The 15,491-nt window shown below is 30.4% G+C and overlaps 1 protein-coding gene across 1 annotated transcript; it reads left to right on the forward strand.

Annotated features, from left to right (window-relative positions):
• Positions 1 to 597: 597 nt before the first annotated feature.
• Positions 598 to 1,819, forward strand: LOC129959359 (gastrula zinc finger protein XlCGF8.2DB-like). Its single transcript, XM_056072177.1, has 2 exons — positions 598 to 1,168; positions 1,286 to 1,819. Exons 1-2 carry the CDS (start codon positions 598 to 600, stop codon positions 1,570 to 1,572), a joined length of 858 nt encoding a protein of 285 aa, XP_055928152.1. The 3' UTR covers positions 1,573 to 1,819.
• The last annotated feature ends 13,672 nt before the right edge of the window (positions 1,820 to 15,491 follow it).

The following is a 15,491-nucleotide window of genomic DNA, read 5'->3' on the forward strand; positions in this document are numbered from 1 at the left end:
CGCAAAGGATAGAATGAAATGTTGGTATATATTGATGCTAGGGATCGAACAAATAGTGTCGCGGATACTTTACCAAAAATTGTACCCAAGGAAACTATGGAATCAATATACGAATCAATTTTTCCAATCCTTCTAAGTTTCTCTACATGCAAGCCAGAATTACTAATGGTAATGGCAATGGCAATAATTTGTATAGAAGTTTTTTTTTCTGATTTTCCCAGGTCATGATGTCATACTTTATCTTTTGTAGACAAGTGTAGATTAACAACAGGCAGATTATCAAGATTTTAAAAAAGGTTTATTTTACTTCAGGTAACGCAATTTTTTCATCAAAAAACTAAAGCTTATAAAATTTTATAATCTTAAGAATTTAAAAGATTCTAACTTTTATGAATACTGCATTATATTCAAGGAGACATAATTATAATTGTGTAATAAGGCTGATTGTGTTTAGAGTCGATTAAATCAAATGAAACTGTAATTTATTAAAAAAAAAACAAAATTATATTTCAACGAATTTTAAACGAGATATTTAATTTACTATACGCTGATCAGTTCATTAATCCAGGAAATCAAATTTAAAGGTTGAATTTTCATATGGAAGAAAAACTAAATCATAAAGCCTTTCAATCGAAAGGGAATGTACATGAATGTAAAATATGTGCTAAAAAATGCAGTACTAAATTCAATTTAAGCCGACATTCAATTATTCATACACATGAGAAACCGAATTTGTGCGAGATTTGTGGTAAAGCATTTAAACAAAAAAGAACTTTGGAAGCGCATTTGCTCATTCATGCAGGAGAAAAATCTTTTGCCTGTGATGTATGTGGTAAATCTTTCATTCAAAAAAGTAATTTAAAAACTCATTTGCGTACTCATACTGATGAAAAACCTTATATCTGTGACTTCTGTGGCAAAGCATTTTCTGACAGAAGCAGTTTTAAAAGACATCTACGAATTCATACGGAAGAGAAACCTCATATCTGTGATGTATGTGGTAAAACTTTTACACAGAGAGGTCATTTACAAAGACATTTACGTATTCATACAAAAGAAAAGCCTTATGCCTGCGAAGTCTGTGGCAAAACGTTTGCGCATAGTAACCATTTACAAGAACATTTACGTATTCATACAAAAGAAAAACCTTATATCTGTGACTTCTGTGGTAAATCATTTTCGAACGGAAGCAATTTTAAAAAACATCTGAGAATTCATACGAAAGAGAAACCTTATATCTGTGATGTTTGTGGCAAAACGTTTACGCAGAGAATCCATTTACAAGAACATTTACATATTCATACAAAAGAAAAACCCTATACCTGCGAAATTTGTGGCAAATCGTTTTCGTGGAGAAGTTCTTTAAATATGCATTTACGTATTCATACAAAAGAAAAACCCTATAACTGCGAAGTTTGTGCCAAATCGTTTTCGCGCAGAAGTTCTGTAATAAGACATTCAAGTACTCATACAAAAGAAAAACCCTATACCTGCGAAGTTTGTGGTAAATCGTTTTCGCACAGATTTAATTTAAAAAGACATTTCAGTACTCATAGAAATGAAAATCCGTAATCCTGCGAAGTCCGTTAAGAAACTTTTTATGATAATAGCAATCTAAAAATCCATTTATATATTCCTTCAACAGGAAACTCAATAATGTCTTGGAATGAGTAGTAACGAATTTAGTGTAAAAATAGATTATGGACACTTACATAACTCATTTTAATTAAAAACTCACATAAAAGAAAATTAAGGAATTCCCTTAAAAGAAAAACTTTGCATCGAATTGTAGAAATTTCCTTAGAATTAAGAACTTATATTCAAGCATTCATTTTTTTATATATTTTAGGAAAATTTGTCTTATTGGACTCATGATAGTAAAATATAATATTATTATATGCAGAAAATCATAAGAATTAATGGTAAAACTCTGTTACTCACTTTCTTAATCCATTATAAATCGAATTGTGTGTTTGACATCTCATTCTGAATATCGATGTGTGTACTAATTTTTATGACATTAGTTTATATTTGCAAAGCGGAATCAGGCCTCTAAAGAAAGTCGTAACATATTGGAATAGAGAAATCAAAAAGGGTAAATTGATGGACGAAGTCAACCCTCCTCAAGAAGAATAGGAGCACTCTGACGTAAAGACTGTGTAGACTTTCTTATTCATGGCTTAAAATAACCGGATCAATTCGATTGTCTGAAAAGAAGGTAAAGCCTTTTCAATTTATTGGTACTCATGAAATCGATTAAAATATTTTTCAAATATTCTACATTTGAATTAATTAACATGAATTAATTTTGTATTATAAATTCACGCAATATTATACTGGAAACATGCTAGATTAAAATATATTTATCTAGGTTGGTGTACCATTGGTATTTTTCTCTCTAATTAATGTTATTTGATATTTACTGTAATTTCTAATTATTTCGAAGCGTAAGAGACCGTAACAGATCGAATGAATAAGCCGTGCAACAAGATCAAGAACTAGTCATTTCCATGATTTTAAGAAATACTTTATGAACCATTCTAAATTTATAGCTTTAGTTTTTAGGCGTGATTCATTGAAAACTATTTTCAACTAAAGGAAAATAAGAAAAATTATTTTTTTTTAAAAATTCGTTCTAACTACTGTATTTTAGTAATTTTAATTGAGCATCAATCCTGAGATTTAAGAAATATTGTGCGTATGAATAGACATTCTTAATGATTATTTATATAAGGATATTTTTCGAAGTATATCTACGTTTTGTTTTATAAATTTTTTTTATGTCTATGCTTCGAAGAAAATCATAATGCTGATATTCTCATTCTCAACAGTCCAACCTTCTGCACCTCCTTCCTGAAATGCAATCTTTCTTACAGAGAAGCAATAATGGATCAAACATGGTTCGTTGTCTGGAGTAATTTCTCAACAAAGATTTTTCTCTCGACTCGAAAGTCCGCAAGTTCGTTCTGCATAATCCCGAGAAATAATCCTTAGTCCTTCACATAAACTCCTGTATCTAGCAAACTGACTTGAAGAAAATGACATTATTACCATAGATTTTACTGCTGTTTTGAAATGTTTATTATTGAGACATATTTTAATCCATTTCTATTTTTAAATAAAATGTTTTTAAGTTTATATATGTTTTATTTATTTGAGAACTGATATTTTTCGATGTATACTTTATGCACGTTATCTATTTAGAATATTTTATATCTGGAAAGAAAAAAATAAAGCAAGTCAAGTTTGCGAAGATGCTGAAGAAATTAAACTTTCTGAGATGTTCCTTTTTTTGTTACCGATGACTGTTCGAATTGCTTCAAAAAAGTCTTTTCTTTTAAATAACAAATTCTGATTGAAAATAATTTTTTTGAAATATCGAGATTCAAATTTTCTGGGGAAGAAAAACGTTCAATCAAGCCAATTTGCGAGGGTGCTTTAGTAAATGAAATTTTTTTTCTGAGTTTATGCTTTTTTAATGATTGTCCAAATTTCTGAAAAGCTGTCATTGTCCATTCGTATACAAATTATTTTGTTTTCCTAATGAAAAATTCTTAATGAAAATAAAGCTTAAAAGAAAAATTGATCAGAGTTTTTCCGTTATGAGAAATACTGTTTCCTATAGTTAAATTAATATTTTCCAAAGTACTTTAATAAGCTATAATAAAGCTATAAATTTCAATTTTAAATTGGTCATTTTTTTTCAAAAATGCTTTACGGTCGAATTTACAAATTTATTTTAAATATTATTAACACGTATATTTATTTTCAATCTCAAAATTCCAGGACATGGAAGTACTGATTCCATGAAATATATGTATTTTCTATTTTTCTTTCAAATATATTATCTGGAGAAAAATTACAGTAACCTAGGGTTCAAATAAACTGAATCTCTCACAAACATCAATCATTTTATTCTTAGTAAAGTAAGACAACAAAAGAATGAAGTGTAATCCCTATAAAATTTAGAAGAAATTCTGAGAGGGATATATATATGTGTGTGTGTGTGTGTGTGTGTATACACACACATATGTGTGTATTTGTCTATGCTCACGTTCCTCCATATGTGTGAAATGATAAAATACAAAACATTTCGGTAAATATCAATCAAAATTTTAATTGCAAATTATATTATTAATTGTTGTTTCTCTCCAACCACTTATAAACATGACTATGGTAGATTATTAGTTTCAATTTCTGCTTAATGATTCTATTTTCGAAACCTCTCTTTCAGAAAGAAAATTGTCTGTTAGAAAGCTAATATACAAAGTGTCTATTCAAATAGTGATCCAGCAGTTTGTTTGAACCCATAAGAACACATATACTATACATAAAACACATATAAATTGGTTCAAGTGAAGCAAATAATTATATTTTGCGTTGTATATGTCAATAATTGAGCTACTAAAAATTTACTACCAAAATTTTAGATAGTTTCGGTCCTTTTAAAAATATTTAGGGAAACATTTTCCGATTTCTAAATCTGAAATAGAGAATATCGACCCGCTATTCTGCAACAGAACCTCATCGATTTACGATGATTTGAATTCCTTTAAAAAGCAGTCAATGCCACTTCGAGAAAAAACTACCAAATAAATGACAAATAATACTCCAGAGAGATATTAAAACGTTCTAAAATCGTTTAAATTAATGATATTAAAATGCTTATTCCTCCAGCAAGTTTAAATATAGATGAGTAATAATTGTTATTTTTAAAATTCTAGACAGAACTACATTCCACTGAATTGCATTAAAAAATCTAGACTTTATATTCAGAAGACCATCTATTAAATGAAATGACATGAAATACATTTATTTACATCATTAAAGAATTTTTTAGCGTACTTTATACCTATAGATACAATAGATATAGATATATACATATAGAATTTTTTACCCATCTCCGATGGTTTTAAAAAACAGCTATGACCCACAATTAGAATGAACAAATAATGGACTTACTGTCGTTTCTCAAATTTCTTAATTTCATTAGCTGTAAATGCGCAAAGGATGGTATGTAATGCTGATATATACTGACGCTTTCGGTTGAACCTCTGGTTTGACGGATACTTAACAAAAAATTATACCCAAGGACACTATTTCGTTATCTATAAGCGACATATTTATTTTTAAAAAAATTCTACGTTTCTCTACCTGCCTGCCATAATTACTAATGGCAATGGAAACGTTTTGAAAAGAAGATTCTTTCTGATTTTTTGCAGGTCATGATTTCATACATTACGTTTGGTAGAGAAGTGTAAATTAAAGGCAGGCTCGTATTAAAGATTTTAAAAAAAGGCTCATTTTACTTCAGGTAAAGCATTTTGTCATACAAAAACTAAAGGTTTTGCATTTCTATAATCTTAAGAATTTAAAAGATTCTAACTTTTATAAATGCCGTATTATATATGAGAAGGAGATGTAATTAAAACTGGGTAATAACGCTTATTATGTTTTTAGTTGAACAAATGAAAGATTTCATTCAAGCCATTGGTAAGTTTTAATGACTGCAAAAAAGTTTGATAACTTCCAAGTGTGGTATTTCTTTATGAAGTGTGTAAAACGATTGAAATAGTGGAGTTTTTATTTCCTGACTTTTATGAACACAGTTTTTTTTTGAAGGAATTTTAAATGAGAAATTTAATTTACTATACAATCATCTGTCCATTAATCGGGGAATTCAAATTTAAAGGTTAAAAATCTAATATGGAAGAAAAACTAAACCATAAACTGTTTCAATGGAAAGGAAATGTACATGAATGTAAAATTTGTGGTCAAAAGTGCGGTTCTAAATGCAATTTAAGCCAGCATTTAATTATTCATATAGATGAGAAACCGAATCTATGCGAGATTTGTGGCAAAGCATTTAAACAAAAAAGTAATTTGAAAACACATTTGCTCACTCATACAAGAGAAAAATCTTATGCTTGTGATGAATGTGGTAGAGGCTTTACCCAAAAAAGTAAGTTACAAATTCATTTGCGTACTCATACAGGTGAAAAACCTTATATCTGTGACTTCTGTGGTAAATCATTTTCGGACGGAAGCAATTTTAAAAAACATCTACGAATTCATACGAAAGAGAAACCTTATATCTGTGATGTCTGTGGCAAAACGTTTACGCAGAGAATCCATTTACAAGAACATTTACATATTCATACAAGAGAAAAACCTTATATCTGTGACTTCTGTGGTAAATCATTTTCGAACGGAAGCAATTTTAAAAAACATCTACAAATTCATACAAAAGAAAAGCCCTATACCTGCGAAATTTGTGGCAAATCGTTTTCGTGCAGAAGTTCTTTAAAAATGCATTTACGTATTCATACAAAGGAAAAACCCTATACCTGCGAAGTTTGTGGCAAATCGTTTTCGCGCAGAAGTTCTTTAAAAAGACATTTAAGTACTCACAAAAATGAAAATCCCTAATCCTGCAAAGTCTGTTTGAAACATTTTATGATATTAGTGATCTTAAGACTCATTTATATATTCATTCAACAGGTAAATCTTAATGCCGTAGAATGAGAAGTAACGATATTTGTGTAACAATTCATTATAGACATTTACAGAACTCATTTTAATGAAAAACGTATTTAAAAGAAAATTAATGAATTCATTTAAAAGAAACTTTGCATCGAAAAGGGAAAATTTCCTTAGAATTAAGAACTTATATTCAAGCATTCATTTTTTATGTCTTTTGAGAATAGTTGTCTTACTGGACTTGTGATTGAAAAATGTATCTTAATTATATGCAGAAAATCATAAAAATTAACCGGAAAACTCTAATGCACTTTCTTATATCATTATAAATAAAATTGTATGTTTAATAGTTCATTCTGAATATCGAGGTAGGTCCTAATCTTCACGACATTAGTTGATATTTGCAAAATGGAATCTGGCCTCTAAAGCAAGTCATAATATATTGGAATAGAGAAACCAAAAAGGGTAAATCGATGGACGAATTCATCCCTTCTCAAGAAGAATAAGAGCATTCTGACGTAAAGACTGTGTAGGCTTTCTAATTCATCGCTTTAAATACTCGGAGCAATTCGACTGTTTGAAAAGAAGGTAAAGCTTTTTTAATTTATTTGTACTCATGAAATCGATTAACATTTTTTTCAAATATTCTACATTTTTTATATTAACATGAATTAATTTTGTATTAAAAATTTATGCAATTTTTTACTGGAAACATGCTAGAGAAAAATATATTTATCTCGGTTGGTGTGACTTTGGTATTTTTCTCTCTCTAAGTAATGTTATTTGATATTTACTGTTAGTTCTAATTTTTTCGAAGCGTAAGAAACCGTAACAAATCGAATGCATATTTTTCTAATATATTTTGAATAAATTCATAATGCTGATATTTTTCATTCTCAACAGTCCACCCTTCTGCACTTCCTACCTGAAATGCAATATTTCTTACAGAGAAGCAAGAATGGATCAAACATGTTTCGTTGGAGTAATTGCTGTAACATGGAGTAATTGCTGACACAGTTATTTTTCTCTCAACTCGAAAGACCGCAAGTTCGTTCTGCATAATCCCGAGAAATAAAGGCTAGTCCCACATATAAATTCGATATCCAGCAAACTGACTTCACGAAAATGCCACTATTATGTCATATTTTACTGTTGTTTTTAAATCTTCATTTTTGATACATACTTTAATCAATTTGCTCTTTTAAATGAAATATTTTTATGTTTATATTTTATGTGTTTTATTTATTAAAGCACTGATATTTTTCAATTATACTTTATGTTCGACATGCATTAATAATGTACTATATCAGAATTCTAATTTCTAGGGACAAAGAAGAATAAATCATGCCAATTTTGTGAAAATGTGGAAGTAATTAAACTAAGTAAGGTGTTCCTTTTTTTCGTTTTGGTTTTAATGACTAATGGAATTGCTGACAAGCTGTCATTTGTTATTCATATACCAATTAATTTTTAGATTTTCTGAATGACAAATTATGATTTATTTTCATTCTAGAAAGAAAATAATTAATGTTTTTCGAATGTGAGGAATACTGAACCACATAATTTGAATGAATATTTTTTCTTCTATGAATGCTTGCGATACCTTTGCGTTGACTGCCGATAGCGTATTTGTTATACGACTTAGTTACTATACGGAATTTTTCTTCATTACAAGGCGGATTAATTGGATTCCTATTTCTACCGTGTAGCAACATTCGTTATATTTTTAAATTTTTAAGATATCAATTTTTTGTAGAAGTGGTTTTTAAAAATAAGTAAATTAAAAACCGCTTTTACAAACAACTTGTATTAGCATGCTAAGACCTTTTTTTTTATATTCGATGTATATTTATTTCATAAAAAATGATATATTCCATTCACTATTTTCAAAATATCTTTCCTAGAAGTCGTCATATAAAGAGATACAATATTTACTTGACATAAATAACTGATAATTTAGTTCAAAAAATCTTTAAACACTATAATGTTATCAAGATCAGACAAGTTAAAAAAATTTATATGTTTTATAATAAATAAAAAAAAATCGAACAATGCATCCAATCGTAACATGTGCGAATATCCAAATTTCTTCAACTCATGATAAATATATACGGAAAAAACATTTTGAAAAATTATAATAACACATTCAGATGTGTATTAAGAAGAATAACATAATATTTATGTTCCGAAAACATCGGCATATTTTTTCGGAAATCAAACCTGAAACCGCATTAGCATTAATTGAAGATAGAATAAATTTTCAAAAAATTACACTTGTAATCATGTTTAAAACGGACTCTCTTTTTTCAATTAAGTGTTACTGAATTCCACTTTAAAGTGAAATATAAAGTGATTTTACAATCTTTCATCATTGGGTTTTAATGCCCAGGCTTTTTCATTTGTTTCATCTCTAGATATTCCATTAAGAAACGTGTTTCTTTATTTGATGTAATAAAAAACGGAATTATAATTCTAAAGCTTTAATCTATTTCATAATTCATGATTGCAAACAGTATGAAGTCGAAAAAGTAACTGTAAATTTATTACTAGCAATCAATCTTTAATTAATAGATAAATTTAATGTACTATTTTATTGACATCAGCAAAAAAGTAATCCATTTTCAGATTTACATTATGAGATGAAGTGATTGAAAAATCAAAACAAAAATAAATCGTTACAAACGTGAAACATGTCAATTTAATATGCTTAATGAGTGTGCTCGTAACTCCAAATTATTAATACTGCAACATGTCTTTTCTTTAAAAATAGGAAATTCGGGCAATTTACGGAAAAATGTTAAACAACAACTAGAATCAGAGATAGCATTTTTATATAACGCTGAGGCAAAGTTTTCTAGTCGTCACGAGAATCAAAGGTTCGAATCCATCATTTGGAATGTATTTCGCCCAAAGTGATTGCACGTTAAATAGAGGTTGCAGAACTAATTAGCGTTCATTTCGTTAAGAAGCTATTTATATTTCTATCAGACTGCTATAGGATAACAAGCGTAATTACATGGAAGATAACTTTTGAAACAAACGGAAGATAATTTATTTCAAGACGCTATTGCTTCGCTCCACAGAATCTTGTAATGGACACTTTGCCTGGAACAAGATAAAAATAAACTTTGTTATAAACACTGGCTTACAGTTTATAGACATTTCTTCTTGGTGTAAGGTAGAAAGTTTAACAACAAACCGTTTTCCAAATGTACACAAGCATAACAAGTTAGAGCAATTACAGAAATTCGTATAAAAATAAAATAAAAATTAGAAATATCACATGCTGTTCCACGATATGAAATAGGGATTATTTGAAATTGCTCCAAAGAGTGTATGAGAAATTTTAATTTTCAAATGTAATAAAGTCTAATGATATTCCATATAACACATTAATATTCGATATGAATCCTATTTAGAAAATATAAAATTAATTTACTCTTACATAAATAAACGTGGAAAATCATTTTTAATTTGACATTACTTGAAAAAAATATTTTACAATGTTGATGTAATTAAGAATTTATTACAGAAAACATAAATAAAGAAAATTATAGCTACAAATTATTTTAGTATTCAAGTATTTTTTATAATTTCTGTAAGAGTTTAGTTCTGAATCGTCGAAAATTGCAGACGAATCATTTTAAAAGTTATAAATTTGAATTTTAAATTGGCCATTTTTTTCAAAAATGCTTTCCGGTCGAATTTATGAATTAACTAATAAATATGATTAATACATATATTTATTTTAAATCTCAAAACTCCAGGACATGGAAATACTGTTTCCATGATATATATGTATTTTTTGTTTTTCTTTCAAATATATTATCATGAGAAAAATTATAGTAACCTAGGATTCTAATAAACTGAATCTCTCACAAACATCAATCATTTTATTCTTAGTAAAGTAAGACAATAAAATAGTCAAGTATAATTTAAGTCAAGTTGTTTCAGAAGAACATCTATTAAATGAAATGACATGAAATAGAATTATTTACATCATTAAAGAATATTTTAGTGTTGTTGTTTCTTATGACACTTGCCATGGACAAGCCCGCTGTTACGAAGACAGCGAATTAAGCCGGTGTGGGGGGGGGGCGGCTCTTAGTTTTTTTAGTAGCGCCAACTAGGGTCAAGAGAACGACTTTGCTACTCACGCATCACTCATTCTTTTGCACAACCCCTTTCTACAGGAGGGCACATTCACACATCTCACACATAGAACAACCATGCCCAAGCCGGGACTCGAACCCAGTGCGCCCAGATCACGGGGAAGAGGCGCTACCCCTATGCCAGGACGCCGGCATATTTTAGTGTACTTTATACCTATAGATACAATATATATAGATATATACCGACAGAACTTTTTACCTATCTCCGACGGTTTTAAAAAACAGCTATGGACCCACAATTCGAATGGAAATTATTACTGTGGGTTCTCAGATTTCTTAATTTCATTAGCTGTGAAAGTGCAAAGGATTGTATGTAGTGCCAATATATACTGATGCTATCGGTTGTACCTCTGGTTTGACGAATATATAACAAAAAATTATACCCAACGACACTACTTGTACCCAACGCATTTTAGAAATTTTAATTGAAGATGAATCCTGAGATATTAGATACATTGTGCGTATTAACAGACACACTAAATGTGTATTTATATAAGTGTATTTTTCAACTTAAACATAAATCAACTTTTTGTTTTATAAAATTTTTCTAATGTCTTTCGAAGAAATTCATAATGCTAATATTTTCATTCTCAACAGTCCATCCTGCTGTACCTCCTTCCTGAAATGCAATCTTTCTTACAGAGAAGCAATAATGGATCAAACATGGTTCGTTGTCTGGAGTAATTTCTGTAGTGTGATTTTTCTCTCGATTCGGAAGTCCGCAAGTTCGTTCTGCATAATCCCGAGAAATAATCCCTAGTCCTTCACATAAAGTCCCTTATCTAGCAAACTGACTTGAAGAAAATGACATTATTACCATAGATTTTACTGCTGTTTTGAAATCTTTATTATTGAGACATGTTTTAATCCATTTCCATTTTTAAATAAAATGTTTTAATTTTTTGAGCACTGATATTTTTCGATTATACTTTACGCACGATATCTATTAATAACATGTTTTATCTGTAAAGAAAAAAAATAATCAAGAGAATTTTGCGAAGAGGCGGAAGTAATTAAGCTTACTGAGATGTTCCTTTTCTTTGTTACCGATGACTGTTCGAATTGCTGAAAAACTGTCTTTTGCTTTTCGCAAACAAATTAATTTCTTTGTTACCAGAATAACAAAATCTGATTGAAAATAAATTTTGGGAAATATCGAGATTCATATTTTCTGGGAAAGGAAAATGTTCAATAATGCCAGTTTTCGAGTGTGCGGAAGAAAATGAAAAAAAAAAAAATATTATGAGGTTATCCTTTTTTTAATGACTGTTCAAACTGCTGAAAACCTATCATTATCTATTCACGTACAAATTATTTTATGTTTTCATAATGACAAATTCTGAATGGAAATAAAGCTTAAAAGAAATTTATTGGTGTTTTTCGAATATGAGAAATAATGTATCCTATAATTAAATTAATATTTTTCAAAGTACTTTAATTTTTCATCACTAAATGCTTACTATACGGTTTCTTTAATTGCCGACAGCTTATTTTTGACACTCGTAAAATTTATTTATGACTTAGTTAGATTACGGAATGTTTCTGTATTTTAAACAGGCTTCTATTTCAAAAAACGGATTAATGATATTTATATTTCTATCATGTAGCAACATTTGTTATATTTAATAGATTTAAGATCGACAAATAAGTTAAGAACAAATATATTAAGAACTATATATTGCTATTTCATCATGAACATGAATCCGAGCCTTTATTCATTATATTTCTTCTGAAAATATCTTTTTATAATTACGATTAAAAAAAAAAAAACACCTCAATGTTGCTTATTTTTTTAGAAATGAAAGTGAATGTTTAACTATTCATTCTGAATGTTTCTCTTCGTTCTAATTTGGTGCAAAAAATTTCCATTGTGAATAGATTGCCTGAAAAAGACAGGTAATGTCTTTTCACTTTATCAGTGCTCATGTAAAGATATCTAAATATCAGTGATCGTGATATTTAAATATCTTCACAATATTCTAGTTATAGAATGTTAATGTGAATTAATTTTATTTAAAAGGGAGACATGTTTATTATAGTGTAACTTATCCAAATTGATGCAATCACTTGTAACTGTATTCTGTTGTCTAGTTCATTTTACTTAATTTCTTAGTTAAGTCTGGGCGTCCCGGGTTCGAATCCCTGTTCGGGCAAGGTTGTTCTTCATCTGTGTTTATCTGTGAGTTGTGTGAATGTCTCCCCCTGTAAAAAGGGGTTGTGCAAGCGAATGCGTGAGTTTCATCTTCATATGAGCTAGAAGTCAGATTTCTGTCCTCGGGTGATCAGGGGTCTTTACCCTCAGAATCTACTGCACCCCCTTTCCGTGGCAACACGGACACGACATCTTCATCATCAGCATCTTACTTAATTAATCATAATTAATAGATAGGCTGTAATAGATGGGATGCATATGACGTACAACGTGCTCAAGAATTGTTTCTTATTTCCATGATTTCCTGAAATACTTCATTAATGATCCCTATTTCATTGTTTTAATTCCTTAAGCTATGTTTATTAAAGCCTTTATCATTTAAATTATTTAAATTTTATATAATTACAAATTGAATCTGTCGTTTATTTATTAATATTTAGAAAAATATGTGTATTCTTCCTAAATTGAAGTTGGTTTACAATCAAATTATTTATTCGTATGTTACCATACAAAATATTATGATTCTTAATTGATAGCATTTTGATGTATTCTAATTTCAAGCTCGATTATCAGGGATTCCATTTTTCCGGCAACTTTCTAAGACAAATTATTTCAATTTCTAATTGGATCTCATTGTTATCTATTAAAATATTTCTTGTTCATATAAGAGTCAACTATTCGATATTTTTTCATAAATTTGCTGTTTTGAATGCACTCCGGTAGACTGTTATACTTAGAGGTAATAAAGGGGAGATGTGCTTTACCAAACCAATTTAAATATTAGGATTTGAAAATCCATACACTACGCTCATGAATGAGGCGATTACTCGATGAATTCTTTATTTCGCATACTATTTTCGGTATTCTTTTGAAGGGGTGAAAAGATATATAAAACTATTTGTATATAACATGATAAACATTATTACACTCATGTCCAAAATTAAGGTCACAAATATGTTTTTCAAAGTAATTCTAAATACCTACCAGTAAAATTTAAACAAATTATATTTTGTATATTGTGGAGTACCGGTAACACGATATTAACCTTTGTTGTGGGAAAAAATGTTATTTAGCATTATTTTTTGAGGAACTGCTGAAATTGGACCGTTTAGAAATCTGGGATTTTTTCCTGCAATTTTGGGAATATTGCATTAAAACAAAAACTGTAACCGGTTTCCAGTGAGAATGAGTTCTCATAATCGTTTAGACGATTCCTTGAGATGGAGTTCTGTTGGCAGTCTTGAAGCAGGGCAGTCTCAAGCGGAGGTGTCTCGATGGTTACAAGTGGCATCAAAAGTGGTATTCAGATTGCGTAATCAATTCCAAACAAGTGGTGCTGTAAGCAGGAAGGCCGGCCAAGGCCGTCACAATGCAACGAGGCCTGCACAGGATCGCTATCTGGTATTAAGCACACGACGGCATAGGCTGACAAAGGCTCCTCAAATTGCTCGTGACCTTGCTGCTGCGTCTGGAATAAGACTTTCAAGACCAACAGTATATAGACGTCTAGCAGAGAGGGCCCTTTATGCTCGGCGACCAGTTGAGTGCGTCCCTTTGACTGCATCCAACAGAAAAGCCCGGTTGTTCTGGTGCCGAACACATCAGTCTTAGGCACAGCAAGAATGGAGGCATTTTCTTTTCAGTGATGAGACGAGATTTACCACACAGAGTGACACTCATCGAATATTCATCTGGAAAGAGCGAGGAGCTCGCAATCATCCCTCCTAAGTAAAAGAAATCGACAGATTTGTTGGCTGAGGAATCCTTGTCTGGGGTGGCATAATGTTTTGCAGTTGTACACCACTGCACGTGTTCGATGCAGGTACTGTCAATGCACATCGCTATAGAGATGAGATCCTTGAAGCCTATGTGAGGTTGTTCCGGGGTGCTTTTGGTCCAGACTTCATGTTTATGGACGATAACGCGCGTCCACACATATCCCAGATCGTTGCTGATTTTCTTGAGGAAGAGGTATTCGACGTATGGACTGGCAATCGAGGTCTCCGGATCTCAATCTTATTGAACATGTTTGCGATGGTCTCTGAAGAGCCACTGCACAACGTAACCTCCCCCCCCCCCCAATAAAACCCTCCAAGAGTTAAAATCCGCGCTTTTGGAAGAATGGGCTTTGTTGCCCCAAGCATTTATTGAAACCCTCATAAACAGTATGAAAGCTCGTTGTGAAGCTTGTATAGCAGTGCACGGTGGTCACACTCCATATTAGAGAGGCTTTCCCCGAGATAAATGATTTATCTCTGATTCATAATGTAACACTTTTTGATATAACCTGTTTCTTAATTCCCAATTAAAATTTTGTCCATGTTATTATGTGTCTATGTTCTTTCTTCCATTGTAGTGTACCTCTGTGACAAATTTCGTGGCAACACAGTGAATAGTTTTTCATTTTTCACAGATTTTATGTTTGTGACCTTAATTTTGGACATGAGTGTAGTTGCACCACATGCATCAAAAATCTATATTATACATTATGCTTCGCGCAGATGGTCTTTAAAAACACATTTACGTTCTCATACGAAAGAAAAGCCTTATATCTGCGAAGTCTGTAGTAAAGGTTTTTCGAGAAGAGACCATTTACAAGAACATTTACGAATTCATACGAAAGAAAATCCTTATACCTGTGTTGTCTGTGGTAAAGGTTTTTCGAGAAGAAACCATTTACAAACGCA

The sequence above is a fragment of the Argiope bruennichi genome, chromosome X1 (genome assembly GCF_947563725.1).
Source record: "Argiope bruennichi chromosome X1, qqArgBrue1.1, whole genome shotgun sequence".
NCBI lineage: Eukaryota > Metazoa > Arthropoda > Arachnida > Araneae > Araneidae > Argiope > Argiope bruennichi.

Bases quoted from the DNA above. Each gene is read 5' to 3' on its own strand.
- LOC129959359 (XM_056072177.1), top strand. From the start codon at position 598: ATGGAAGAAAAACTAAATCATAAAGCCTTTCAATCGAAAGGGAATGTA. The intron at 1,169-1,285 runs GTAAATCATTTT...TCCATTTACAAG, and splicing joins TTATATCTGTGACTTCTGTG to AACATTTACATATTCATACA.